This window comes from Scardinius erythrophthalmus, assembly GCF_964197995.2.
Source record: "Scardinius erythrophthalmus genome assembly, chromosome: 15".
In the NCBI taxonomy this organism is placed as follows: domain Eukaryota; kingdom Metazoa; phylum Chordata; class Actinopteri; order Cypriniformes; family Leuciscidae; genus Scardinius; species Scardinius erythrophthalmus.
In genome coordinates, this window is record NC_138235.1 from 17,793,064 (window position 1) to 17,818,274 (window position 25,211).

Consider the following 25,211-nt stretch of genomic DNA (forward strand, 5'->3'; position numbering starts at 1 on the left):
CCTCTATGAGACGGCTCTACACGTCTAAATGATCTATGTTTAGTAAATGGTGCACCGCCAAAGGGCTGGATCCACTAACATGTGGGGTATCGCAGGTGCTTTGTTTCCTCCAAGAGCTGCTGGACATGGGCAGGTCCCCCTCCACGCTCAAAGTATATGTTGCGGCGATCTCAGCTTTCGCCGACTCGGCGCTGGGCCGCGCATTAGGGTGGAACGAGTTCATCATCCGCTTCCTTAGGGGAGCTAGGAGATTGAACCCCCCGCGACCCCCTTCGGTTCCTATTTGGGATCTTTCCCTGGTCTTAGAGGCCATGAAAGTGCATCCCTTTGAATTCATGGAAACGGTGGATATGAAATACCTCGCGCTCAAGACCGTTTTTCTGATAGCTCTGTCTTCAGTTAAACGTGTGGGTGACCTTCATGCGTTATCAGTTAACGCTGCATGCCTCGAGTTCGGACCTAATGACTCTAAAGTCATTCTCAAACCGAGGCACGGTTATGTCCCCAAAACTTTGGGCACACCGTTCAGAGCGCAGGTCGTTTCTTTTTCGGACCTGCCGGCATCCGGCAGCGAGATCGACGGTAAACTCCTTTGCCCTGTCAGGGTGCTGAGGAATTATATTGCGCGCTCCGCCGCTGTCACGCGCTCGGAGCAGCTGTTTGTTTCGTTTGGTGGGCGCACCAAGGGTCTCGCCGCCTCGAAACACAGCCTGTCCAGATGGATAGTGGACGCTATTGCAGCTGTTTATGCGTCTAAAAACCTGCAGTGCCCATTGGGCATCAGAGCCCACTCCACCAGAGGCATGGCCTCATCGTGGGCTTGGTCTAGCGGAATTTCCATTCACGACATTTGTACAGCGGCGGGCTAGGCCTCCCCCTCAAATTTGTCAGATTTTACAATCTAGAAGTTCCCGCCCTGCAGGCCAAACTTTTATCAGTCTAAGTCTCGCGTAGCCGGCCCACTTCCGTGCGCGGGCTACTGCTGTGTGATTTAGCTCTCCTGGTTGAGCTTCACTTACAGGAGTTGTCAGTCAGACCGGCCGCGCCGCTCTGAGCGCCCTAATGTGTGCTTATGTACTGCGCTAGCCATTCTATTGGCCGCCCGGCTCCCACTCATCGTGTTCCCCGGGCTTTCCCTGGGACTCATTCAGTGGATGCTGGGCGCGCACGGCGTTGACAAGGGAGTTCCCGCAGCGTAAGCTACTTAAGCAATACGAGAGAACCTCTCGTAAGAGAACGTATCGGTTACCTAACGTAATCTCTGTTCTCTCTAGAAGAGGGAAGGAGTATTGCGTAACCCGCAAAAAATTTTGCGCAACAAAAAACAGAGAAAGCAGCCTCTGAGCCTTCTTTTATACGCTAAGCCACACCCCCTCTGACAGGCCGTGACGCGTGAGCGCGTCCAGCGCGCTCATTGGGCGTGATGTCACGCCAAGGGCTCAGCGATAGGCTGCTGCAGTTGCTGCAGGGCAGCCAATGAGCACGCTAGTATGCACGCTCTAGGTCTGCTTGCTGCTGCACTGCGTTGACAAAATTATAAAATTAAGGATAATTTTTTGGCTTCATATCTCGAGAAAAGATGACTTTACCCACAGCGTAAGCTACTTACACAATACTCATTCCCTCTTCTAGAGAGAACAGAGGTTACGTTAGGTAACCGATACGTTTTCTTCTGTGTCTTAAAGGTGGTAGGAGGTCCATAAGAGCAGGCCCGACCCTCTTGCAGTCTTGAGGAGAGCCATTTCCTACTTCTGTGGATTCTATTGTTGACACGTTTTAACATTTGATGGTCCGTGTTGGAACAAATTTTTTTTTTATGAACTATGTTTGTTGCCTAGAATCAAGTATTGTGATCTGTGGAGGGCTCCTCATTAAATAAGGAGGTGGCGTAGTCAGCTTATATTTCCTACACTTACGAGAAAATTGTCACTACAGCTGCTCGAGCGCTGAGTAAATGGCAGATAGTGTACAACTCGCTGAGGGCGGAAACTATGGTAATACAGGGCTGTCAATCAGCAGCAGTGGGCGGGCCTGAGCAGTATGATGTCAAAAAGGAGTGGGTGGATTATCACTGTAGAATGATTGGGTTCACACGCTGCCAACACACATTTATGTCCAAAACACAATAAAAGTGGATTTTGCATAATAGATGCCCTTTAAGTTAACCTGGTGTCTCCTAGACACCTACAATTTGATATTCTACTAGACGTCTCTCCACAGGTCTCTAGTGCGCCACTTCAGCACCATCACTTGAGAATAGAAGTAAGATCTCTAGTGTCTAACCTGACTGACAGACAGACTCCAAATGATGCCTTTGAATATGCTTTAATCATGGCCTGGAGGACCTCATATCAATCACAGAGAATACAACCGGCAAAAATAGTACAACAATTTATATAGGACAAGTACATGACAAAGGTAACATGACTCTTTACACCATCTTTCTCTAATATGATTAACACTGCATGTACGATCACAGGTGTTGAGCAGCATTTCTGTCAAGCAGGGCACTGACCATCATGGGAACAGTATTCGGCACACACTGGATTCCCTTCAGTTAGGCACCTAGACTGTATGGATAGAGATTCAGATTTAGTCTGGCCATTTAGTGGGATTAAGCATCAGATGTACAGCACAAAACACTCAGGACATGAATAGCTAGTTTTACTTACGGAGTGAATTGCATTGAGTATTATTTATTATCTTTATTAATTTTGTAAAGCCACCCTGTGCATGAAACAGTGCTATAGTCTGAATTCAGGTACTTTTGACAATATATATATAAAAAAAAAAAAAAAAAAAAAAAAAAAAAATTGTATAATTATTTTTATAAAATACACAATCCTGTTTGTTTTTATAAATCGCTAGAACACATTTTTAAATACTTAGGTCACTTTTTCAAAACTCTTCACACAGTGATCACAACATCATTCTATGTGAACTAAACTGTGGATCATTTATCTTTGCTTTAGCAAAAAATGAATTAAATAATGACAAATCTTTCAATTTGCAAGAATTGCAATTCTTTAACTTCGCTATATTTTGCCAACATACAAGATAGCTAGTTGCAATGTGTTATTTTAGTAATTTTTAAACATGCAATTAAAACTAGGGAATACAGATTTCAAAAATAATCTCAGTGGGACGTTTTATACAACCTAACGAGTGTAACATTAGCAGCAATAAAACGGCAAGAAGAAAATCAATTCAGGTACAGGTAGCCTACAGGGTCCGTGTACTTGGTGGCCAACTGATTTTCCTTCTGATATTAGAAAACCAAAATCGGGAATAGAGCTTGTTTCCAGTCTATCAGTTAGAAATAGGAGAGCAAAAAGATCCGGTTCTCCGGTTGTCATGACAACTCTTGCGTGAACGTTAATAGGCCTATTACATACCCAAGTCAATGCATTATTCTTTTCTTTTTGTATTAGTGTTTAGAATATTTAATTTACAACTAATTATATTGATTTAAATCTATATCTATATTTAATCTATTTAAAAAAAAAAACTGCCCCCGCGACCCGGCCCCGGATAAGCGGTAGAAGATGGATGGGTGGATGAAAAAAAAAAAAAAAAAAAAAAAAAAAAAAAAAAAATTATACTTACTGGGCGAGGGCGACCATGGGTAGGCTATGACAGCCGTCCTTTACCCTGCCATGCAGCTGATGCAAAGCGTAGGTGAAATTATAGAAGAAATCCCTGTCTAGGCTCTTCCCCGGTATGGGTTGTGTCAAGCCATTCGTTAGTTGTTAATGATAATAACTATGGTAACAATAGTTTCGTTAATTTGAAACTTATGCTTCCATCTGAGGCCATTTCTCCTGATTCCTAATTGTACGAGACCTGAGACCTGGCGTTGAATATAATATAATATAATAATACCTGTAACTGGAGCCATACACTGAAGTCCACATCCATTGTTGCAGCATTTCTCATTCTTGGGACACTCACGGTCATCGGCACACGACGTGAAACGTATCCGGAAACATATTTCTGGTTTATATTTTCTTCTTGGACACATTCCTGGCTTTACTGTTATACAGACACATGACAGAAGCCAAATCACTGAATGCTGAATTCATTTTTCACTGGGGTTTTTGGTTCTTTTGCAGTTGTAGGCTGTAAGGACCTTTGAAATAACTGAAATCATTTGGCCAAGTAATATGGACATGTACATAATGCAGTCAAGACCTGCCTGGAGCTACTTTAGCCGTGTGTTTCCCTGAAAATAATTGCACTCCTTATAAGATTTATAGATTTCACATCTGGAAGACAGGCGTATGCACGATTTTTTTTTGTGCATACATTCGTTTTTTCGGAATCACACTAACGCACATTTGAGAAATTGTAGCTTTAATAAGACTCAATCTATATATAATTTATGTAGTTAAGACTGTAAAATAACTATTCAATTTCTGTATATTCTCTACCTGTTAGACAGGTAGGAAGGCCCATGGGTAAATATGCAATTTATTATCATCATAAGATGGTTTTAAGTGCACTTAAATTAAGTGGGCTTTTTTTTAAGCCTAACAAATGTTGAAATTGATAGCTTTCAATTATACTGTAATGTTGAATGTCTATCATTAATGTAAAAAAAATAAAATAAAGACATCAGTACCAGTAGTATCAGTAATCCAGGCCTTAATTCATAAAAAAAAAAGCCATTATGACAAATATTTAAAATATACTGCCTGTAAGTTGTTCCTACATTAATTTGGAGTGTAACTGTGAAATTACACTACAAAAATACAAAAAAATATATATATTCCCAATGTTTTTAATCACAATTAATTACAGAAAGAAAAGTGTGATTAGTTCATTTTATTTGTAATCGACTAAGAGCACTAATATATATTAAGCCATTTTTCTCTGGTAACCTCTGTACAGAAAGCAGCCTTTGTTAATAAAAAACGCAGAGTAAAATAGCTCGAAAGATTTCTTTAACTTCAATTTATTTTGCCAACATACAAGCTAGCTAGTTGCAATGTATTATTTTGCTAATTTTTAAACATGCAACTAAAACTAGCGAATAATACAAATGTAAAAAATAATCTCAGTGGGGCGTTTTATACAACCTAACGAGTGGGATGTCTGCGGGATACCTCCCTGAAATGACTTTTTGCAGGTTGGAATGTCTGCGATAATAACTATGTTAACAATAGTTTTGTTAATTTTAAACTTTTATGCTTCAATCTGAGGCCATTTCGCCTGAAGCCTAATTGTACGAAACCTGACGCTGAATATAATATAATATAATATAATATAATATAATATAATATAATATAATATAATATAATATAATATAATATAATATAATATAATATAATATAATATAATATAATATAATATAATACCTGTCACTGGAGCCGTACACTGACGTCCATTGCATGCAGTGCCACAGCATTTCTCCTTTTTGGGACACTCACTGTCATCGGCACACTTATCTTCAACCTCCACCGTACACACATATTTTATGTATGGACACACTCCTGGCTTTACTGTTATACAGACAAATGACAGAGAAGCCATATCACTGAATGCTGAATTCATTTTTCACTGGGGTTTTTGGTTCTTTTGCAGTTGTAGGCTGTAAGGACCTTTGAAATAACTGAAATCATTTGGCCAAGTAATATGGACATGTACATAATGCGGTCAAGACCTGTGCATACATTCGTTTTTTCGGAATCACACTAACGCACATTTGAGAAATTGTAGCTTTAATAAGACTCAATCTATATATAATTTATGTAGTTAAGACTGTAAAATAACTATTCAATTTCTGTATATTCTCTACCTGTTAGACAGGTAGGAAGGCCCACGGGTAAATATGTAATTTAGTTTTTGGTTCTTTTGCAGTTGTAGGCTATAAGGACCTTTGAAATAACTGAAATCATTTGACCAAGTAATATGGACATGTACATAATGCGGTCAGGACCTGCCTGGAACTACTTTAGCCGTGTGTTTCCCTGAAACTAATTGCACTCCTTAGAATCTTCGGCAACCAATCAGATTCAAGCATTCAACAGCCCTGTAGTCAGGGGTGCCGTTATAGTGTGGGGGGGGGGGCTGTTCTATGGGGTGCAGAGTAGGCTATGTCAGGCATTTGGGCCCAGGATGCTAGGGGGGCCCAATCCCGACTTTGGTTCATTATACTTTTTTTGTGATTTTGTTTTCTTACATACACAAACATGTTAAATCAGATTTAATCTATATTTAAAAAAAAAAAAAAAAAAAAATTATACGGGCGAGGGCGACCATGGTAGGCTATGACAGCCGTCCTTTACCCTGCCATGCAGCTGATGCCAAGCGTAGGTGAAATTATAGAAGAAATCCCTGTCTAGGCTCTTCCCCGGTAAGGGTTGTGTCGAGCCATTCGTTAGTTGTTAATGATAATAACTATGTTAACAATAGTTTCGTTAATTTGAAACTTATGCTTCCATCTGAGGCCATTTCGCCCGATGCCTAATTGTACGAGACCTGAGACCTGGCGTTGAATATAATAATACCTGTAACTGGAGCCATACACTGAAGTCCACATCCATTGTTGCAGCATTTCTCATTCTTGGGACACTCACGGTCATCGGCACACAACGCGAAACGTATCTGGGCACATATTTCTGGTTTATATTTTCTCCTTGGACACACTCCTGGCTTTACTGTTATACAGACACATGACAGAGAAGCCATATCACTGAATGCTGAATTAATTTTTCACTGGGGTTTTTGGTTCTTTTGTTGTTGTTGCTGTAAGGACCTTTGAAATAACTGAAATCATTTGGCCAAGTAATATGGACATGTACGTAATGCAGTCAAGACCTGCCTGAAACTACTTTAGCCGTGTGTTTCCCTGAAACTAATTGCACTCCTTAGAATCTTCGGCAACCAATCAGATTCAAGCATTCAACTGCCCTGTAGTCAGGGGTGCCGTTATAGTGGGGGTGGTTGGGCTGGTCTATGGGGTGCAGAGTAGGCTATGTCAGGCATTTGGGCCCAGGATGCTGGGGGGCCCAAATCCCGACTTTGGTTCATTATACTTTTTTTGTGATTATGTTTTCTTACATACACAAACATGTTAAATCAGATTCAAACATTCAACAGCCCTGTGGTGAACTTGAAATAATATAAATGTAAACTAATAAAGTATTTAAATTTCTTAGACAAAAAAAAACAAAAAAAAAACGATCGCAATAAGTGTAGGCTATTGTGACGTCAAAACATTTGGTAGCCTACACTGTAAACCCAGATTTTGATTCAACTCAAAGAGATTGAGTTCATATTACTTAAATGTGTCTAATTTATTGACATTACTTGTTAATTCTGATTAAGTTGAACTTTTTCTTGTCCTTTCTTATTGTAATTGAGTTAAGTCCAATCAGTAGTTTCTACTCAAACTGAGTTTGTATTACTTAAACGTGTCATTTCTTTATATTAATTATGAATTAAACTGAGTAAACTGTACTTTTTAATGGCCTATCTTATTGTAATTATGTGTTTGAGCTCAAACAACTTAAAACACCAAGTTTTGCCTGTCCAACGTTCAGAGGGTCAAAAACAAAATAGCAAATTATTTCAGATGGAGTCACGGGTAAGTTCGTGATTTCTGGACGTTATTGTTGTGTCCCTGATGTTAATGTACAATTGATGAAACCTCATTTAAAACTGCATTAGCGTTGGTTAACATTTGTTTTTCTTTTTTTTTTTCATGCCATCACCGAGGAGACTACACACCAGAGGCCTATTAGGCCATGGCTTTGTTTCTTTTATTGCAAAAAAAAAAAATGTTTAATGTTCAATAAAAATAAAATTGAATCAGTGTAATGTTGCAGTTGTATGTGTATATTTTACATGGCTCTATTGATTGAAAGATATTTTGAGTTTCAGGAACTAAAAGTTAAGTTGGGTCCGTTAGAACAGTGGTTCCCAACCTTTTTTTGTCTGAGACCCCCTTTTTCCCAAGAAAATATTTTAGGGCCCCCCTTCACATTTAATTATATTATCGCTCTTGTAAGCTTGCAGCAAGGATGACAAAATATTGTGATGATTAAGGGGAAATTAAGTGATTGAAGCACACGCCCCCTTTGTCTGAACGAATGAATGGATGTGTAATTAAATCAATGCGTACAGGTGAAGGGGGAGGAGTGGAGGATTATTTATTGAGGTGTGGAGTTCTGCTCGGGAGAGAGGTGGGAGAGCTCTCACTTGGGTACCTGTTTGACGGCCGCTCGCGGTAACTAGTACCACCGGCGGTGAAGATAGCCAGCCAGTGGGGGGGTAAATGTAGACAGATAGGGACTCTGCTTGGATTTAGGAGAGCTCTGGACACATGTACTCTGTTATCAAGTTAAAGGGACTGGAGAGGCCGATCCTGTCTGTTTGAGGACGGTCCCTGATTCCTGTGTGCATCTATTGGATGCGAGCCGGTCTACGTGGACCTGTCGAAAATTGAGGATTTCTGGTATCCCGCCCCTCCTTATCGGACGTGAGCTGGACTGTTTCACGGGACATTGTAATCAACAACCCAAGGGGGGTAACACGTTTTTTTAAGAGCCTATCATGTTTTAAAATTAATAAAGAATTTTGTAAGTTTCACATACCATCCGAGTGTGTTTGATCTCTGCTCCCCTAGCATTTTGTTCGGTTGTTACACTGGTGGCAGCGGTGGGAGTTAATCCCTTATAATAATAAAACAGCCGGACAATGCAGGGTAGCGGAGAGGGGCACCGGGATGCAGCGGTCACTCCATCTACCTCAGCAGCAGCCGTTGCTGCACCTTCGACTCTGGCCACAGCTGCTTTATCAAACATGTCTATTGCACGCCCAGTATTTATGCCGGAGACTTTTACCGGCACGGGTCGAGAATGGTCTGACTGGAAGGAGCAGTTTGAGATGGCAGCTGTGGTGAATAATTGGAATGATGGAATGAAATTAAAATTTATGGCACTGTTATTATCGGGGCGGGCTCGAGATATTTATAGTGGCCTTTCGGTAGAGGCTAAACGTAGTTATGTTTTATTGCAGGATGCGTTAGGTAAATGTTTTGAACCATGTGAAACTGCAGAATGGAATCGCGTTAGCTTCTCAACACGAAAGCGCATGCCGAACGAAACTTTACGCGAGTTTGGTAATGCGCTGCGAAGGCTGGCGACTAAAGCGTATTCTTCAGTAGGAGCGGATACACAGGATTTGTTGGCTAGAGATCATTTTATTGCGCATGTGGGAAATGGGGAGACTCGTATTCGATTGCGCAGTGTTAAACCTATCACTCTGGAAGAAGCAATTAATATTGCAAGTGAATATGAACTTATCCAGGGGTTAGAACAATGCACGATTACACCTGATGCTCGAGTGCGTGAGTTGCACATTTCTGCGGCAGAAAGTAAAGTAGATGCGCTGACAGAAGTAGTGGATGCGCTGCGTAATGAAGTTCAGACGTTGAAGAAATCTGTACAACAACTTTGTGAGGCAGTCCCCACATTAAGGAATAGCAGTGTTGAACCGTTAAGTTTAAGTGGGGTGGGGAGAAGGCAGGGGCAACCTTTAGGAGGCGGTTGTTGGGAATGTGGATGTAATTGGCATATTAGGAGAGATTGTCCTTATGCGCAGGGAAACGGGAGGGGGCAGGCATCATAGGCCGAATGCCTGCCCCATTGCAAGATAATTTTTTTCAGTTGGCCTCATCAGTCCAAGGCAATCCTAGGATTTACCTTGCTGCTAAATTAGGTGGGTGTGACGTTAAGTTGTTACTTGATACCGGTGCACAGGTCTCAATAATACCGAAACAGAGATGGCTTACTATTACGAATGGTGGGGCTTACCTTGAACATCATGAGGGCGTGGTTAGAGTGGCCAACGGGGGGAGGATGCCGATTTTGGGTCGCTGGCAAACGGTGTGCCAATTTGACTCTTTAACTGTCATTACAGAATTTCTTGTCGCAGATTTGGAGCCTCAGGAAATTTTACTGGGCTCTGACTTTTTGCTAAAATATGGTGTTGTTATTAATCTCGATCAAAAAAAACTGTCGGGTGATGGGAAAACAGATCCCCCTCTTGGTTGGAAATAATAATATTATACAGTCCTGTGATGTAACGGTCCACGCGGATACATCAGTTCCACCTCGTAGTGAAGCGTTGATTACAGGGGCAGTGCATGGGGCGTCTGATAGTTTGCAGGGTATGTTAGAGCCGTCTTCCTCCCTTTATAACCATTGCGACCTTTTTGTGGCCAGGGTAGTGTGTCGGGTGGAGCAGGGGGTTTTGCCCGTTCGGGTAATTAATGTCACTGATGGCACTCATTCCACGCTTTAAAACATGCAAGTAGGCAAACTATACTTTGATGTAGTGGTAGAGGGAGGAGGTGTGGCTATAGATAGTTCGCCTATATCCTCTGTGGACACGCTCATGGACCGGTTGAATTTACAGGAAAAGGGCTTTGGGGAGACTGAGACGCGCGCGGTGCGCAAGTTATTAAGCAAGAATTCGTCAGTCTTTAGTATGGGTGATGCAGACTTGGGGCGGACGAAATTAAAGCTGCACTATGCAAGAATTGTACCTTAATATTACAGCTTCAAAGTCATTTCGGTGGTAAACAAACTCCTAGTAGGGCGAATAATCCTGGTAGTAAAGCTCGGGGGGGGGACGCCTCTGGAAAAACCAGCAATGCAAGTTTGAGAGAGGCGCCCCCGACAAATCTCGCGAGAACACGACTTGCTTTACGGCAACGATGTCACACACATCAACAACAACATGAAGCACGAAGACACTTGCGCGCATTTCAGACGTGATTCTTGGAAGACTCGACGATGGAAAAAAACAAAGAAAGCGCAGTCGGAAGAGTGTAGGAAAAGGAAGAGAGAATCTGACTGTGTGAGGTACCGGACAAGAGTCCATAGTCCCACTCGGTCAGGCTTTCACTCGTTGGCGCGAGCTAAAAAGCAGCACTGGATGCAACAGCGATGCTGACCTGGCGATCTTGTTGATGGACTAGTAGCCTAAGTAAATCTCTTTTTTGGAAACGACGCTGTTGAAGTTGATTCCTGCGATTATCATGAGAACAGTTGTCAATATCTCACACAATTATCAGGACATAAATAAGCCTAGAGGTTGTAAATAGTGTAAACGAGCACAATTTACAAACTATCACAAACTATCATTTGACTCAAGGTAAGCCTATCTTCGATTCTCTGCTTATTTTTAATTTTTACCTTCTCACAAATCCGTATTTTATCTAGACGCGTTATAACTTAAATAACAGCCGCGAGTGAAAATTATTATTGCAGTTTAATTGCACTGAAATATTGCCTGCTAGCAGCTAGTTTCGATTTGGGCCATTTTCGCTGTATTTGCTTAATTGCTCGCCGAGACAGCAACTGTAGAAAGATATAAATACTAGGAGATTCAGATCACAAACAGGACAAGCGGTCAGTTAGTGGACGCGGCGAGAGCGCGCAAGTGGTTTTTCTAAATACACCAGTTCTGCTGTTATTCAGTGTTATTTTTGACTCAAGGTAATTAGCCTATCTTGGATTGTATTTTTCATTTTCTTTCAGTCTTCAACTCTCTAGTCTACCCCCAGCTGAAAACCCATCTCTTCTGTGAGCACTTGAAACGCAAGTGAAAGCGCTCTGAAAGCGCATAAGACTTTCAAACTTTCACAGAGACCTCAAAACAGAAAGCACAAAGCCTTTCTTTAAAACGAATTTCGTTTTGTATTAATTGTATCTTAATTTTAATAAATTAACCAATTTCCTGGATTTACATAAAAAGTATAGGCTAGCAATCACTGAACTGGAGATCATCATGAACCGAACCGTAGCCTCGCCTCACACAGGCCTAAAAAATGTGAAATATATTTACAGAAAGCTGATTCTAAACAAAACCATCCAAAACAAAATAAAACTATGTAGCCTAATAAATGTGCATTTCTCCGGTGCGTTCACTAGCCTACTGCAAAGATCACGAGTCAATCGTCAACTTCATCTTTGCAGCTGACACAGAAATTAATAAACAACTAAAATGTCTTATTTCAATATTTTACATATTCATAATTATTACTTTTGCTGGTTCTCTGAGGCAGCTTTTTTATGTTTATTGCGTTTTGGAAAAGACCTCTTCACATACAAACACGTTTCACCAAGGCACAGCGGCCCTTCAGCACATAAGAAAAAAAGCACGGACTTACTAATTACGAAACTTTGATATGGTTGAACAGGTGAAACAGTCACAAATTCCACTGCAACTCAAACCTTCTCAGTATGAGTTATGAAGGAAGAGAACAGCATTACAGTTTTCAGCGTGTCTTCCTCTGATTGCTGTGTTGTGACTGAATTTACGACAGTGCAAGTATTCCACAGCGACTCTAGGGGTCGTTGTTTGACAAAAACACAATTCCTGCATAGTGCAGCTTTAATAACGCATCAGATCGAAACGGGGGATGTTAAACCTATTAAATTACCCCCGCGCCGTGTACCTCTCCATTTACAAGATGAAGTGAATGAGCATATTAAGAATATGCAGGTAAATGGAATTGTACAGCCGTCATGTAGCCCGTGGGGCGCACCTGTGGTCCCGGTACGGAAGAAGGACGGGAACCTTCGCTTTTTTGTGTCGATTATAGGCGATTGAACAACGTAACACGGAAAGATGCGTATCCCTTACCACGTATCGATGATGCGTTGGACAGTCTTGCCCATGCCCAATGGTTTTCCACTCTTGACCTGGCCAGTGGATACTGGCAGGTCGAGATGGACCCTAAAGATAAACATAAGACTGCCTTTACAACACGACAGGGGTTATTTGAATTTAATGTTTGAATTAAAGCGCCTTATGGACTTAGTGTTAGCGGATTTACAGTGGACTACGTGCCTTGTTTATTTAGATGACATTATAGTTTTTGGGAGGACATTTGGGGAACATTTACAACGGCTGGATGAGGTGCTCGGTAAGTTACGCCATGCGAATTTAAAGGTTAAGCCATCTAAATGCACATTGTTTGCCACTCAGGTCCGTTATTTGTGGCACGTTATATCGGCTGATGGAATACGAGCAGACCCCGTTAAAATAGATGCAGTGAGACAATGGCCTGTACCGAATAATCAAACTGAGGTGCGTAGTTTCGTGGGGTTGGCATCTTATTACCGGCGATTTATTGAGGGGTTCGCTGAAATTGTGCGACCATTACATCGCCTCACAGAAAAAGGTCGGAAATTTAAATGGGATGAGGCATGCCAGCTGGCATTTTTACAGCTTAAAACGGCCCTGGTGACAACCCCAGTTCTAGCATATCCGGACCCGCACAAGGCATTTCTGTTAGACACGGATGCCAGTGATGTTGGCATTGGTGCAGTTTTGTCTCAGGAGGTAGACGGCCTTGAGCGGGTTGTGGCGTATGCTAGTCGAGCTCTAACTAAACAGGAACGTAGATATGCTACAACGAAAAAGGAGTTGCTTAGTATGGTAGTATTTACTAAATATTTCAAGCATTATCTGCTTGGAAAAGAATTCATATTGCGTACTGACCATAACTCTTTAAGGTGGCTCCATAATTTCCAGGGGCTAGAAGGACAGCTGGCTAGATGGGTCGAACAGTTGGCCAGTTTCCAATATAAAATTGTACACCGCCCGGGAAAAAAACACGTTAATGCGGACGCGCTTTCACGCTTGCCATCATTTGGTGACAAGTGTGAAGATTTTTTAGATCCCCGTTTGCAGGTTAGTGCTTCTGTGTGCGCTGTATGTGAAACTCCTCCTTTGGGGGAGATTGAGGATGAGCTGGTGGGGGCACAGAAGAGGGATGCTGTTTTACAAGTTGTAGAACAATTGCTGTTGCGGGGGGAGGAGGGGCGTGTTGAAGCACAGACTAAAGGGGAAGTGGGTGGGTTTCTGCCTGTGTGGGACCAGCTGGAGTTTGAGCGCGGGCGATTGGTGCGTAAACCGCCTCTTAATACAGATGCTGCATTAACAGTCCAGGTGGTCCTTCCGAAGGCGATGGTTCCAGAGGTTTTGAAAATGTTACATAATTCAGCAACGGGTGGTCATTTAGGTGTGCAAAAATTACAGGCGAAAGTAAAAGACAGGTTTTATTGGCCCGGGTGGTTCGAGGATGTAAAGAGGTGGTGCAGTTGATGTACAGAATGTGCGTCTCGTAAGTCAGTTGCGCTAAATGTGCGTGCCCCTTTGCAACCCTCTTTTGTTTCTCGACCTTTTGAATGGGTAGCGGTAGATATTTTGGGTCCTCTGCCCTTAACCGGGGAAAAGAATAAGTATATCCTAGTAATTGGGGATTATTTCTCGAAGTGGACGGAAGCGGTTGCGCTTCCAAATCAAGAGGCAGCATCTATAGCGAAGCTTTTGGTGCAGGAGTGGGTGTGCAGATTTGGGGTCCCCCGCAGTATCCATTCGGACCAAGGTCGAAACTTTGAATCAAAGCTATTTACAGAGTTGTGTGCCTTTTTACAGATGCATAAAACAAGAACGACAGCCTATAATCCTCAATCGAACGGAATGGTAGAGAGGTTCAATCGTACTTTACACTCCATGCTGTCTTTGTTTGTGGATAGTAACCAGCAGAATTGGGACGTGCTCCTGCCATATGTTATGATGGCTTATAGGAGCAGTACACATGCTACTACCGGGTTCTCGCCATATAAAGTTCTGTTTGGACGAGAGATTGTTTTGCCCGTGGATGTTATGTTGGGAGTGGGGGAGACAGAACGTTTTGATTCAGCGAATGACTATGTGGAGAAAGTAGCTGCAAGTTTGTCTACGGTAGTAGAGGCTGTGAAAGCACATCAACTGAAGGCATCAGGGAAGCAGAAACAATATTTTGACTTGAAAGTTTCCCATCAGTTTTACACAGAAGGGGAATTGGTGTGGGTGAAAAATAAGGCGCGTAAGCGGGGTGTGTGTCCGAAAATTACAAAGGCGTTTTGTGGGGCCGTTTGTTGTCCTTGAGCGAGTTACGGACATTTTGTATCGAATAGCTCCACAGGAAAAAGGGCCTGAACGTGTTGTGCATTTTAACCGTCTTAAGCCATATATTGTTAATTTATTTGCAGAACGGCCAGAACTGCGGAGTGTTGAGAGGAAGCAAATGTTGGCTGTAGCTGTGGAAAGGAGTGCGCTGCACCCTGGACCCCAGCCTGACGCTGCGCTGCACACTGGACCACCGCCTGACGCTGCGCTGCATCCTGGACCACCGCCTGACGCTGCGCTGCACCCTGGACCACCGGCTGACACTGCGCTGCACCCTGGACCACCGCCTGACGCTGCGCTGCACCCTGGACCCCCGCCTGACGCTGCGCTGCATCCTGGACCCCCGCATGACGCTGCGCTGCACCCTGGACCCCCGCCTGACGCTGCGCTGCACCCTGGACCCCTGCCTGACGCTGCGCTGCATCCTGGACCCCCGCATGACGCTGCGCTGCACCCTGGACCCCCGCCTGACGCTGCTCTGCATCCTGGACCCCCGCATGACGCTGCGCTGCACCCTGGACCCCCGCCTGACGCTGTGTTGCACCCTGGACCATCGGCTGATGCAGCACGGCATCCTGATCTTGTGTTGGATGCTGGGATAGCTTCTGTTCCCATTCGGTTGCCTGCACTGCATGACTGTCTTAACGGGTCTGCTGAGGGTCGTTCGTCGCGGGCCAAGAGGGTACCGGTCCGATTGTTGGACTATGACTTGACTGTTTGACTCGAGGACGAGTCCTTTTCACTTGGGAGGGGGTAGTGTGATGATTAAGGGGAAATTAAGTGATTGAAGCACACGCCCCCTTTGTCTGAACGAATGAATGGATGTGTAATTAAATCAATGCATACAGGTGAAGGGGGAGGAGTGGAGGATTATTTATTGAGGTGTGGAGTTCTGCTCGGGAGAGAGGTGGGAGAGCTCTCACTTGGGTACCCGTTTGACGGCCGCTCGCGGTAACTAGTACCACCGGCGGTGAAGATAGCCAGCCAGTGGGGGGGTAAATGTAGACAGATAGGGACTCTGCTTGGATTTAGGAGAGCTCTGGACACATGTACTCTGTTATCAAGTTAAAGGGACTGGAGAGGCCGATCCTGTCTGTTTGAGGACGGTCCCTGATTCCTGTGTGCATCTATTGGATGCGAGCCCGTCTACGTGGACCTGTCGAAAATTGAGGATTTCTGGTATCCCGCCCCTCCTTATCGGACGTGAGCTGGACTGTTTCACGGGACATTGTAATCAACAACCCAAGGGGGGTAACACGTTTTTTTAAGAGCCTATCATGTTTTAAAATTAATAAAGAATTTTGTACGTTTCACATACCATCCGAGTGTGTTTGATCTCTGCTTCCCTAGCATTTTGTTCGGTTGTTACAATATGTTGTTTTCAAACAAACGGTGTTTACTATAACCAGATATGTTTTTGCACAAATAATAGCTTATAATATTGAAAATACAATAACAAAAACATCAGTAGGCCCTTTGTAATTTAAAAACGTAAGCCTAGGAGTAGCCTATAAATTGGCCCTATTTGAAATACAATAACAAAAATATTCACACTGGTGTGTAGGTAAAAAAAAAAAAAAAAAGAATATAAGCTATTACTGAATGACTGCTGTCTGGGACCTCAATACTTGCATGTTATTTGTGAGGCTTTATCAATGTGAGGCTTTATTTTTGACACTTTTGGCGCTATAGCGAGCAATAATAAACTTGCGTTTATTAATAACAGAATAATGCGTCTTTCGGAAGAACATTGTATCCGGAACTACTTCTCTCTGTGTGCGTCTATGACGAGTCACGCAGGTACTGGGCTACTCCGCAGCGGCAGCGATCCGATCTAGTGTAAATTAGTCCCAATGTAAACACTTATTATAGGTGTACCATAGTTGTTCAGGATAAGACAAAAACACGGATTGGAAAATGGATTCATGATGAACTCGCTCATTATATAAATTTTGTACATTTTGAACAGAAAAAAAAGTTAAGGGTTTATTTAATGCTCATTGCTCAAAACTTTTCAAAATATGACGCGACCCCCCTGAGAGCTCGCTGAGGCCCCCTTGTGGGCCGCAACCCCCTGTTGGGAACCACTGCGTTAGAATATACAATTTAGTTGAATTGGTAATGGAGTAATGCTTACTTTAAGCTGAGTTAAATAAATGGGTGGGGAATGATTGTTTAAACTAAGTATCTTCAGTTACTGTAACTCGGTTATAAGTACATTCAACTTAAATGTTCTATTCCATTCCATTATGGGCTTAAGTACATTGAACGTAGTCCACTTCACTTATTCAACTAATGCTTCATTACTTAAATTAAGGCAACGAGTTACCTTGTTTTTTTTTTAAGTAGATTCTATTTATCCAGGTTTACAGTGTAACTAAACATAATTTTATTAAGTTTAGTGACAACATGTTACGATGGGCATGGTGCAATGACTGGCTACTGCTTTTATTATTGCTTGATAAAATTTTTACATTTTCAATTAAATTCTTGTGGTTTGATTCCGATCTTGATTCAATATCGATTCATTTGGATAAATAGTACAGTAGATACAGGTTATTTTTTCTCAGGAAAGAAATTCTCACATAATGCTGTAAACAAGCTGCAGAGAGCTCTGTCAGCTGGTATTATTAAAGGCTAAAAATAACAACTCAAATTAAATATAATGCGTTTTTTATTATAATAACTTCATAATATTTTAATGATATAAGTAAAAATAATAAATATGTAATATAGTGCACATATTTAGCAAAATACTCATTTATAGGCTACCAATACCAAATATATTGTAAAATACTAATTTTATAGCCAACTAACATGCTATGGTCATTAAATGGCTTTCCTGAGGTAAATGTGTGACATTGTTCTCCAAGCTGTTTTATTGACCTTTTTCCACGGTTGAAAAACACTGATTAATCGATAGCATGTATGATGCATTTACATTTCGATAAGTTGTACTGTATCTTTCAACCTACCTATTATTGTTTATTCACTCACATTGTTATTTATCTAGTAGTAAAGAGAGCTGATCGATTCACGTGCCGCTTGAACTGAGGTGCTACAGCGATGTCACATTTAAAAGCGCCAAAACGGTATTTATTGTCTGAATTTCGTAATAAAATTAACAGAACCTGAGAGCTGAGAATTAGTTTCCTATTGTAAGTAACCTGCTCGGTCTTGTCTGTCAGTGTCAGTGTCCACTTTGCTTGGCGATTTGTCTCTGTGTGAGAAAATGGATGTGGCGTGAGAGCGTGGTGTGAAAGGTGTCAATTGCGTGAGTCTCACGCTGAATGCGTGTTTAAAGGAGAACTCCGGTCAATTTTAACATTGAGCTAATTTTTTTGTAAATTTGGAGTGCTGTCAGTACAGAGAACAACGACAAAAATCGGTGTTGCCTACACCGTGTTATCCTCTTATTAAAATTTGCACCCTGTTGACTTCAATGGGGCAAGTTTTAAACCTGCTTTTAGCCTCTTAACATCCTTGATGTGTCATTACAAGTGCCCAGCCATGTGAGTGATTCCTTCAGAGTGAACGGGGTGAATCTGACTGCAGTAGATGTGAAAGATATGAATAAAAGTGATGTTAATTCAGCCAGCGCAGATACCTGTATTTTCTTCCTGTTTTCGGTCGAAGTCCACTGTTATCGATTGTCGAGTTCAAGCGCATAGGTTTAGTTACCTATGATCACGCGCATGAACTCGACAATCGACTACTGTGGACTTCGACCGAAAACAGGAAGTAAATACAGGTATGTGCGCTGGCTGAATTAACATCACTTTTTGGCAACACCAATTTTTGTCATTGTTCTCTGTACTGACAGCACTCCAAATTTACAAAAAAAAAAAATGAGCTCAATGATAAAATTGACCAGAGTTCTCCTTTAACAGTGAGTGGCAGCTCTGTGTTTAAGTTGCTAAGAGTGGTTGCTAGGGGTGTTGTGTAGTAATACATAGAACCGTTGGGTGAAGCGGTCATAGCCGTATTTTATCGTGAATAAAACACAGCTATTGACCAATCAGAATCAAGGACTGAAACTAACCGTTTTATAATATAATATAATATAATATAATATAATATAATATAATATAATATAATATAATATAATATAATATAATATAATATAATATAATATAATACCTGTAACTGGAGCCATACAGTCAAGTCCATCACACTTAGTGCGGCAGCATTTCTCCTCTTTGGGACACTCACTGTCACCAGCACACAACTCTTCACCCTTCTTCTTACAACTTACTTCTTCATAGTTTGTTCTTGGACACACTCCTGGCTTTACTGTTATACAGACACAAGACAGAGAGAAAAAAAAAAAAAAAAAAAAAAAAAAGCCCTGATATATTGAAGAGCACAGGTGAAGTGACATTACGAGTTTTTATGAAGATTGTTTTAAGTTCACTTAAATTATAAGTTATATTTTAAAATTGGTAGCTTTCAATTATACTGTAATTCTGAATGCCTATAATTAAGTAAAATATCATACCTGTAACTGGAGCCATACAGTCAAGTCCATTACACATAGTGCTGCAGCATTTCTGATTGTCGGGACACTCACTGTCACCGGCACACAACTTATCATCCTGCCTTACACACATAATTGTTCCATTGTTTGTGATAGGACACACTCCTGGCTTTGCTGTTATACAGACACATGACAGAGAAAAAAAATAGCCCTGATTTATTGAAGAGCACAGGTAAATGTGACAGTTAATGAGTTTGTGAAGATTGTTTTAAGTTCACTTAAAATATATTAGTTATATGTTTTAAAGCCTAATAAATGTTAAAATTGATAGTTTTCAATTACACTGTAATGCTGAATGCCAATAATTAATGACTAAAATTAAGGGAAAAAAATCTATTTCATAGAGACATCAGGAGCAGTATTGGTATCAGTGATTCATTCTTTCATAAAAAGATGCCATTAAACAAATATTTGAAACATTGATTGACCGTACAATATAATATAATATAATATAATATAATATAATATAATAATATATAATATAATACCTGTATCTGGAGCCATACACTGAAGTCCACAACCATTGCTGCAGCATTTCTCATTGTTGGCACAGACACTGTCATCGGCACACGACACGAAACGTATCCAGGTACACTCTTCTGCTTCATATTTTGTTCTTGGACACACTCCTGGCTTTACTGTTATACAGACACATGACAGAGAAGCCAAATCACAGAATGCTGAATGTCTTTTTCACTGGGGTTTTTTGGGTATTTTGCTGTTGTAGGCTGTAAGGACCTTGAAATAACTGAAATCATTTGGCAAAGTGATATGGATATGTAATGCGGCAATTTTTGATCTAAAACGATTTCTACACCATTTTTTTTTTTTGTGTGTGTGTGTTTTGAAAGACCTCTATATTATTGTCCATTACTAAATTACTTAATTCAAACTCACTGAAAGCAGGCAACACACAGACACAGACACAGCATCTGTATCTTCCAGAAAAGTCTCGATCGACTGGACGGCACGAGCACCAGCTTCCCGAGAATGACCGGCCACTACAGAAGAGCATGTTATAATCAGGGCAAGGGCCCCTGGGCTTGAGAATATGTTTGGGCCCTAGCTACGCTACAAATGATCTCAACTAGAACATCATTATGGATCACAAAATACACAAAGTAAATATATTTTGAAGTTCCTAGAACAATTAATGCATTAACATGCCATGCCTAGCGCAAGGTTAGCTTGATGTGTCCTGATGTAATACTGGATGTGCTCTGAGTTGAGAGAAATAAAACTGAGCAATTAATGCAGAGATGAACAGTATTTTTTTACTTTGTCATATCCGTGTTCTCTTAGTCTCAGGTCTCATTTCTTAATTTTAATCAAATTCAATCTGAATACAAAGACAATGTGTATGGCAATTACCTGCACTCTTGCTTGTGTGATAACTCATTTGCTTATGTTGTGAATATAAAAACAGGAACTAAATGGGTATTTTAATCATCTTGATGACATCTCTGCCACACACACCCACCTTCATGTGCACGCGCAAACTTGGGGAGTATAGTACAGTTGGTGAGATACTACATTTTCATGTCAATTCGTCTTCATTTTGACTACGACGTCTACGAGCATGCGCTTACTTTAAGGGTGCTTTCACACCTGCCTCATTTAGTTCGGTTGAATCGCACTAGAGTTCGTTTTCCCCGTTGGTGTGGTTCGTTTGGGCAGGTGTGAATGCGTCAATCGCACTCGGGTGCGCACCAAAAGCGGACCAAACAAGTGTACCGAGACCTCCTGGAAGAGGTGGTCTTGGTACGCTTTGAAACGAACTCTGGAGCGGTTCGTTTGTGGTGAGAACGTGATCCTACCTCGAACAGAACCAACTGCCAAAGAACTGCGCATATTTGGACTAAGCCAGTTGCCGTAGTCAGCTGCGCTGTGCATTAGCATGAGGAGAAATGTTTGTTGACAGTTTGCAGGCTGCAGCTCGCGGACAAACTTGGAGTTGTGAGGAGGTGTGGAGCCTTAGCCCATGGGCGAGGCTAGCCCCTTTTTAGGGGTGCTTCAGCACCCCTAAAAAGGAGCTTAGCACCCCTAAAACTTGGAGTAAGAAATGTTGTTATTCTAAAATATATATATTTTGTCTTTGACAAGGTTAAATAATGTTCTTCATCTTCAGTCGGCAGCAGCGCCAAGCAGAGCGCAGGTCAGAAACAGAGGCGCGTGTGTGTGTTTGTTCATTCTGAGCCTCATTGGTCTTTCACTTCTCGTCAGTGTCAGAATATTTGAGATGACCAATCAAATCAAAGTAGGCGGGCTTTATGTTCACAGAAGCTGCTGAGCGCGAATTTTACATGGAATTTTAGCAGCACGACTGACGCTTAAATTTACGGTCAAGTGCGAGTTAAGATGTAAGTAGCCTAGCTAAACTAAACATTTTATATTTGACAGTTTTTTAGGTCATAAATGTTAAACGAATGACAAAAATAATTAGAAAACTAATAAACTTTTGTCTAATTTCACCATTTTGAGCTGAAAATACTCCTATATAACGTGTAATTATGTCATTGTGAGGGGACAAGAAACATTAACAAAGCCGTTTTCATAGGCACAAGATTAATAATGCATGTGTACATGTTGAGAATTAATATAATACAATTTGTAGCCTTTGTAGTGATGGAGATGAGGAGAGAGCAGGTTTTAAATCTATTTCTTATCCTTTTTTGGCCTTCAAACGTCTTGAAATGCACATATCAGAGAAATAAAAATGTTTAACCCAATAACAACCTCAAATTTATGACCTCTTTGATTATAAAGCCCTGTCTACGGCCATGTATTAGGCCTAGATCAGTAATGAATGTCTACATATTGTGAATGAATTTAATAAACCTGGTAGCTTTGTCTGAGAAAATTATTCATAAATCAACCTGAAATCAGTTGACCCTATGTTTACTTTCTTCACTGACAGACAAAAATGAAAAGCCTTTATCAGTCAAAGCTCAGCTTTAGGAGGGGAAAAGACAGAGCAAGAGAAAAAAAAAGAGAAAAAAAGTGTGATGCTGATGAAGTGTGGGAAATAAACAGCTACCCGCACATGGTTTTAAAGCGGTTGTTATCCAATTTTTTTGGCCTTCAAAACATCTTAAAATGCACATATGTAGATCAGAGAAATCAAAATTTTCTCGAGGGAGCATGCCCCCGAACCCCCCTAAATACCTTGCATTTGGTACCTCAGTGATTATAAAACCCTGCCATATGCATGTTACTGGATGAATCAATGAAACTAGTTAATAATGCGCATTAGACCATAAACTAACTTTTTTTTTAATCATACCCTCATTGGGGGCTGAGCCCCCCTAAAATGAAAATCCTAGAATCGCCCCTGCCTTAGCCTATAGAAATTATTATTAACATTATTTTCGAGCCGCATCCTCGGTTCATTCTCAAATATTATTGTTTGTCTAAAGTGGTGTAGACAAACTATAATAAAATATGACCAAGGATACAATCAGCCCACGCAGTCGTCTCTCCATAGTAAACAGCGGCGTGTTGTCTGCCGGATTTCCACCGTTAATTCTGACCAAACGAAGTGCAATTATGGAAATGCGTTCTGAGTGATGTGGATGTTGTCACGTGACTACATTTTGGTTCGTTTTATCAACTCATAAACTGATCGGACCAGAGCAATCAGTGTGGTATGAAAAGGAACCAAAACGCCTTAAAAATGCTACAAAGTATAATTTTTCGCACTTGGTCCGGACCAAATGAACCGAACTACAGATGTGAAAGCACCCTAATTCAGCGCGTGCAGCACAGCAAAAGTAGACTCGGTGCGGAAACGGTCTGCACTGCTTAAACGCAACAGGTGTGCCAAATTCTGACCCCCGGTAATAATTTTCAGGGAGTTGAAATTGGGCACGACACCGGACCACATCCGCATGCAGTGTGAAAGCTGTTAGCATGGGTACGGAAAAATAGGCACGGCATACACACTGCACAGTGTGAAACAGGCATCAACCCTTTCAATATAAAACTCTTCTCTATTGACTGACTCAGATAATACAATTTATATATTTACAAAAGTTCATCTTTCACTGGTCACCTGAACTATTGTTCATGCATTTCTTCAGGCTGCATAATGAAATTAAAGAACATGGATCTCACCTGTGGTTCCTGGAGCAGCTTCTGTTGTGCTCAAGCATCCAGACAGACACAATAACACAGCGCAATACACTCGAGCTGTCATCCTCTCCACTTACGATCATACAATGAACTGCTGGAAAATCATACTTGTCTCAGGACGAGAGAGTATTTAAGTTTGCGCTCAACCAATGGCGTGAGTTTGGGGCGGGATGATCTGTTTTGGAGAACAATAGAACACACCCGCATGTTTTAAAAAGTTCCAATGAGGTCAGAGAGTTCTGATATAAGACAAGCTCCAGGCTATGATGCCAATCGGGAGAGCTCTAGGCTTGAATATGATGCAAAACGTTTTTTTTTTTTTTTTTTTTTTTCAGAATACACAAACTAGTTTTCAATGGCCTCAAAGAAGTATAATACTTTATACACAATAGTTTGATTTAGATTATATCCAATACAATCCCACAGGACAGTCTTTTATGACAGTGCATGGGTTGGCCAGTTTGGGCACTATTCAATCCCAAATCTAAAACTACCGTAATCTCTTGCGAAATGATAATTTTCCCTAAAGTAAACTAAATGGAAACCCCTCATTCGTGCATGGAGTTTTAGAGGGCAGTTTTCCCCCCAAGGAATTTTTGAAAGAAAGAAAGAAAGAAAGAAAGAAAGAAAGAAAGAAAGAAAGAAAGAAAGAAAGAAAGAAAGAAAGAAAGAAAGAAAGAAAGAAAGAAAGAAAGAAAGAAAGAAAGAAAGAAAGTTTTTCGACGTTTCCTTATTCGTTGAATTTAACCCTATCACTAACTGGTCAAAAGTTTTAGATCGGTAAGATTTTTATGTTTTTAAAATAAATCTCTTCTGCTCACCAAGGCTGCATTTATTTGATAAAAAAAAAAAGTATTATTGTAAAGTATTATTGTGAAATATTATGACAATTTAAAATGACTGTTTTCTATTTTAATATATTTTAAAATGTAATTTATTCCTCAGATGAAATCTGAATTTTCAGCATCATTACTCCGTAACTTCAGTGTCACATGATCCTTCAGAAATCATTCTAATATGCTGATTTTATGCTCAAAAAACATTCATTATTATTTTCAATGTTTTTTTTCACAATTCTTTGATGAATAGAAGTTCAAAAGAACATCCTTGATGAATAAAAGTATTGATTTATTTTATTTCTTTCCCCCAAAAATAAAATGAAAATTCTTACTGACCCCAAACTTTTGAAGGGTAGTGTTTAATGTTACAAAAGCTTTCCATTTCAGATAAATGCTGTTCTTTTGAACTTTCTATTCATCATAGCATCATGAAATAAAAATGTAAAAAACTGTTTTCAACATTGATAATAATCATAAATGTTTCTTGAGCATCAAATCATCATATTAGAATGATTTCTGAGGGATCATGTGACACTGAAGACTGGAGTAATGATGCTGAAAATTCAGCTTTGATCACAGGAATAAATTACACTTAACTATATATTCACATAGAAAACAGCTGTTTTGGGTCGTGGCTGGGTCTTCCAGCATGACAACAACCCGAAACACACAGCCAGGGCAACTAAGGAGTGACTCCGTAAGAAGCATCTCAAGGTCCTGGAGTGGCCTAG

At 40.9% G+C, this 25,211-nt stretch overlaps 1 protein-coding gene across 4 annotated transcripts; it reads right to left on the reverse strand.

Moving 5' to 3' along the window:
* Nucleotides 1-2,160: 2,160 nt before the first annotated feature.
* LOC308703366 (uncharacterized protein) lies at nucleotides 2,161-23,795 on the reverse strand. 4 transcript variants are annotated; one of them, XM_081386795.1, is made up of 8 exons: nucleotides 23,624-23,789; nucleotides 19,999-20,148; nucleotides 19,472-19,624; nucleotides 19,114-19,266; nucleotides 6,510-6,659; nucleotides 5,358-5,501; nucleotides 3,883-4,032; nucleotides 2,200-2,570 (listed from the first exon to the last, which is right to left on the reverse strand). In XM_081386795.1, the coding sequence occupies exons 1-8, from the start codon at nucleotides 23,703-23,705 to the stop codon at nucleotides 2,566-2,568; spliced, it is 987 nt and encodes a 328-aa protein (XP_081242921.1). In that variant the 5' UTR covers nucleotides 23,706-23,789; the 3' UTR covers nucleotides 2,200-2,565. The 4 variants fall into 4 exon arrangements, with proteins under 4 accessions (XP_081242923.1, XP_081242921.1, XP_081242924.1 ...); XM_081386798.1 differs by lacking the exon at nucleotides 23,624-23,789 and adding an exon at nucleotides 20,991-21,076 and having other exon boundaries at nucleotides 2,310-2,570; XM_081386796.1 differs by lacking the exon at nucleotides 6,510-6,659 and adding an exon at nucleotides 12,658-12,750 and having other exon boundaries at nucleotides 2,311-2,570; nucleotides 23,624-23,747.
* Between the last annotated feature and the right edge of the window lie 1,416 nt (nucleotides 23,796-25,211).